This window comes from Salvia hispanica, chromosome 1 (assembly GCF_023119035.1).
Source record: "Salvia hispanica cultivar TCC Black 2014 chromosome 1, UniMelb_Shisp_WGS_1.0, whole genome shotgun sequence".
Lineage (NCBI taxonomy): Eukaryota > Viridiplantae > Streptophyta > Magnoliopsida > Lamiales > Lamiaceae > Salvia > Salvia hispanica.
In genome coordinates this window covers 45572979-45578207 of record NC_062965.1, presented here as the reverse complement: position 1 = coordinate 45578207, position 5229 = coordinate 45572979, and the positions used below count along the sequence as shown (strand labels likewise).

The 5229-nt window shown below is 31.8% G+C and overlaps 1 protein-coding gene across 1 annotated transcript; it reads left to right on the top strand.

Annotated features, from left to right (window-relative positions):
* The first annotated feature begins 2331 nt into the window (after nt 1-2331).
* On the top strand, nt 2332-4914 carry LOC125198260 (probable disease resistance RPP8-like protein 2). The gene is made up of 2 exons (XM_048096647.1): nt 2332-3082; nt 3800-4914. Exons 1-2 carry the CDS (start codon nt 2332-2334, stop codon nt 4912-4914), a joined length of 1866 nt encoding a protein of 621 aa, XP_047952604.1.
* Nucleotides 4915-5229: the final 315 nt, after the last annotated feature.

The following is a 5229-nucleotide window of genomic DNA, read 5'->3' as shown; positions in this document are numbered from 1 at the left end:
ACAAATTTAAGGTATGATCATATTATGTATTCCATTTTTAGCATTTTATATAATAAGAAATGATATACTTGGTATTTTTCATTGTCAACAAATTCCAAAACCATCCAAATTAAGGCAACATGAGGATAGTTTAATCATTAAGTTAAATTAACGAGGATGATTTTGACATAGGAGTTTTATATTGCTAACTCAATACTTAATTGCTAACTACAACTAAATAATAGTCATTAGATATTCAAATTAAGGGTCTAGATCATCAATCCCGAAATGTCAATATGATTAAAAAAAACGTCAATAAGGGTATTAAGGTCAATTTACAACAAATTAGTTGTAACTAACTTTTGAAAAATATCCCATAACTTTAAAACGCATATAACTTTCTCGATTTAAATTATTTTTTCGCACAACATATATCAAATTAAAGATAATTTCATAAGGATTCTAACGAGATCTCACTTGCATATGTTCCGACGTCAAAATTTGAAAAAAAAAATTCAAATTTTTTTAATTTTTTCGTAAAGCTTCAACAATATATAAAATATGTCAATATAATACAAGTAGAATATCAATATAAGCAATGTGTTAACATTCTCAAAGCATTGTGTTGACTATCTCAAATCATTGTGCTGATATTTACGTAACACTATATTGACATTTTCATCCAAAACCCCAATTTGATAGTTTTTTTATCCTTTTCAATTTAATTAATAAAAACGAAAATTACACGCGACAAATTATAGACCACAAATTTTCTAAAATTCTATGGTCTTAAATTAAATGCAGTTAGCAATTAAATGATGAGTTAGCAATTGATCACTCCACGATTTTGACAATCTTTATTTTTATCTTAAGTTATAACTTATTGCACCAAACATCTAAATAGGATAACTCACAATTATCCTTAGCTACCAAACACCAATCAAGATAAATTAACTAATCGAAACTGTGATAGCTATCATTGTTTGTATCATGTCTAATCAAAACATAACATAGCTACCAAACATTGTCTAATTGTTTATAGTTTCTATCTAATGTTTGATTAAACATTATAATTTATTTAGTATTTCATTTATTTTTAACACAAATTAGTTGCTATTGATTAATTGTTTATAGTTTCTATCTAATGTTTGATTAAATATAATAATATAATATTTATTCTTTTATTTATTTTATATACAATAAAGCGTGTACGATCGAATATTATAATTTCTAATGCTCGGATTTGGGATTTATATTGCGTGTATGATCGGATATTATGATTTCTAATGCTCAAATTTGGGATTTATATTAAAATATGATATGATGTGATTTATTTTAGTTTAAATATTTAAATCTTTTTAAAAACTAAAATGAATTCTTTGCAATATAAATATCCAAGAAAAAATCATTTCTAACAGTGAAACATTTTCAAGTAATCATATAAAAAATAATCTACTTTTATATAGTAACAGGGAATTGGAGCAATATATATATTGCCATATGTCAAAAATTTATTGGTGTGACGTGCCAAATAGGATTGTCACCCTCCCTGGTATTCCTTGAGTAGGGAATTTTTTCTCATTGTTAGTAGATAATGGGTCCCACTTCATTACAGAGAAAAAATTACAATAAATAGAAGGGGATATTTTTATGGACCAAAATGAAAAGTGTTCATATTTTTATGGGACGGAGGGAGTAACATTTTATATTTCTTAATTTTTTTTTTTTATTTAGGGTAGATCTTAAATATTTTATTTGATTGAGGTCTATACCAATTTTAGTTTTCATTATAACAACATTTTTTCGTAGAAATAATTATGTTACATTTTGAGTCACAACTTACACAAAGCATAAGATAACATATTGTTTAGAAGGGGATCATTTTTTAATTGAGTTGGGTTTTTCTTGTTTAGATAATTTCATTCTCCGGTCTTAGTATAAGTGAATCATTTCTATTTTGGTACATGAATTAGATAGTAGTGTGTAATGAATAAAATTATAAGAGTATTAAACTAAGAAAAAGAATGAAATAGAAAAAAGAAAAGGTAATGGACCTCACATTTTGTTTTGAGCACGGAATTTTAGCCACGTAGCCTTTACGTATGGCGGGTTTATAGTCTTGTTGAACTTCGCTTTCAGTTTGAAAGAATCACACACGCCGGCAAGAAAAGGCAGTTACCTTTCGTTTTCTTAGATTTAGTGAACGGTTTTTAAATTCACGTGATTATGATTTTCAATTTAAATTTCAAAATATAATAATTTTTTTTTGTAATAATAATTTATCAAACTTATACATTGGTCATTGTTATTTTTTCGCTAGGAGTCCAGTTTTTCAATTAAGCAAGCAGAAACATGGCAGAGGCAGTCATTTTATCGCTGATACAAAATCTGGAAAAATATCAAGATGACGGACAAGATGAGAGTGAAGAAATGGAAACAGTAATTGAAGACATGAGAGAGATTGTGGATATAGTGAGGGATAAGAAATATGGAGAGGGAAGAAGACTTCGGTTTTTGGTATCTGATTTGGTCTACATGGCTCAATATGCCCTCGACTTCAACAACACGGGAAGAAGTGATAAGATAGAATACATCCAAAGTTGGGTTGTAGAGATCAAAATGCGGTTGCTAAAACTGGGAGTTGATGGGCCAGAGACAGAGTCCAACTCAGAAAATGATGATGAAGATCATGTGGTGGTAGGTCTGGAAAAAGTTATAGAAATGGTGCTCCGCACATTGATTCTTCATACTAGCCAATTTCCTTCAATGGTTGTTATCAAAGGCATGTCTGGGATTGGAAAGATGACTCTGGCTAGAGAGATATACAACCATGCAGATGTCATTGCGCGATTCAAGTATCGTGCTTGGATATGTGTTTCTAATGTCTTAACTCTTAAAGAGATATTTATCAAATTACTTCTGCATCTTCATGGAGTAGATGGTGCAAGTCTTTATACATCTTCATCATTGGAGGAAATGGACAACCAAAGCCTTCTAGATATGCTTCCCCAGCACCTACAAGGATTGCCATATTTGATAGTTCTTGACGACCTGCCCAAACAAATATTTTTAGAATCTCTTTTGTGGGCTATTTACTCACAAGGTATGTATATACTAGTTAATGCTTATGATGATCATATGTCCTATTCATGATATTAATCTTGGTACGGTAACTTAGATTTCAGCATAAATAAATGAATATTACGCTAGTTCTAAATGAAGCAAATTGACAAACAAATTAATAAATTTTATTGTTAAATGATTTATTTGGAAAATTTTCTAAATATGAAATTTTGTTTATAAATTCTAAAGTCTCTAAACAGGTTTAAAAACTATTTGTTTTTTTTTTTTTTTTTTTTTTTTTTTTTTTTTTTTATAAATTAGTCATTACTTAGTGTTCAACGAATTTTTTATATCTTTAAAAATTTTACATCAAGTAATGAAGTTCTACTAGTTAAAAATTCTTTTGATTATTCATTTGTGTTTGTTCTCATGTAAGGATGTGGCGAAAGTAAATTGGTGTTCACTAGTCACATGATGCATGACTCTCTAAAACTCAAATTTGGTGTTCATAAGATGGAGCTGGAGCCTTTGGATTCTAATATGAGCTGGCAATTGTTTTATAAAACAATAAACAGTAGGAATAAATTGAGGAGTGAGCAGAAATTCCCAAAGAAGTTAGAGTACCAAGGAAAACTAATGTTGAGAAAATGTGGTGGTCTGCCGTTAGCTATTAAAGAGGTGGCAAATCAGCTTGCTCAAAAGAAAGCCTCTATTTGGAGTACTGAATAGGAACAACTTCTTGCATCCGTTGATTTAGGTTCAACATTGGAGTTATTGGAACCATATTATCAGAAATTGGATCCCAGATTGCTGCCGTGTTTCATGTTTCTGGCCTTGTTTAAGGAAAATACAACTTTGAGGGAAAATAAGTTGTCGCAGATTTGGGAAGCGGCAGGAGGATTGTATGATAGTGATTCATACATATATGGTTTACTTGATGAATCTGTTATTGATAAAGTCAACGACAAGAGCACATGGTATCGCATGAATCCAGTGCTACACCGATTATCCATTAAAAAAGCAGAGGAGGGAATAGATTTTGAGATCCTTGGAAGTACTCAATTAAACAGAAATCCAAGCCATCGTGTGATCATTTGTAGCAGAGACAATTTCAGCTACCCAACGAAACAAGACAAATATCTTATTTCTCTCTTCTTCCATGGAGGTGGTTATTTCAATGCTAGTCCATCTTATTGGAAAGGCTTTGAAAAACTTGAGATACTTGACTTGGAAGATTTTGGGTTGAAGAATTTACCTGAAGCGATCGGCACATTGATGGAACTAAGATACTTGGGATTGAGAAATAATTACATAAAAGAGCTCCCAAAATCGGTGGGGCGCTTGAAAAAGCTTGAGGTTCTTGACATAACTCAAAACTTTATGGTGCAAGTACCGGATATTATATGGGAAATGGGTAGCCTTCGCCATGTCTACATGTGTGATGTTATTTCCAATAAGCCTTTAAAGATACATGCGCTACGGGGGCTGAAGACCTTAACCTCGGTCTCATTTAATTATCTAATATGTAATGAGCTCTTAATGTGGAACATGTTGACTTCGCTGGAGAAATTGGGTGTACATGATTTGGATGGAAACACACGTGTAAGAAATCTCTTTTGGTTACTGCCCGGCTTAAAAAAATTTCGCCACCTAATCTTAAGAGGCCACCGTTTTAGAAGCATGCCTTGTTTGGATGGGTTTGGTATTGTAAAAGATCTCGAAACACTCAAATTGGATGGACACCTTGATAGGTTGCCAAATAGTTTCCCTTCCAAGCTAACTTACTTGACGTTGGCTAATAGCTGTCTTAATGAAGATCCCATGCCACTACTTGGGAAGCTACCTCACTTAGATCCCATCCCAATTGCATAATGCCTACACAGGTCAACAAACGGGTATTTGCGAATTCAGTTTTGAACATCATAAAGTCTTGTGCATCGAAAATTTGTTGAATCTGAGGAATCTACAAATTGGAAGATGTGCACTCACTCGTCTTGAGAAATTAGAAATCCGCAATTGTCCATGTCTGGAGACCATCCCGAAAGAGGTGCATTCAGTATGTGATCTGGAGTTAAAGATGGTGACAACCAAAACCATTTCAACCAAGATCAGGAATTCTTACTCAACCTCTTATATAAGGTTTGCGAATATCAATCCATAATAGTTAGCTCTAATCTTGTTGTATAG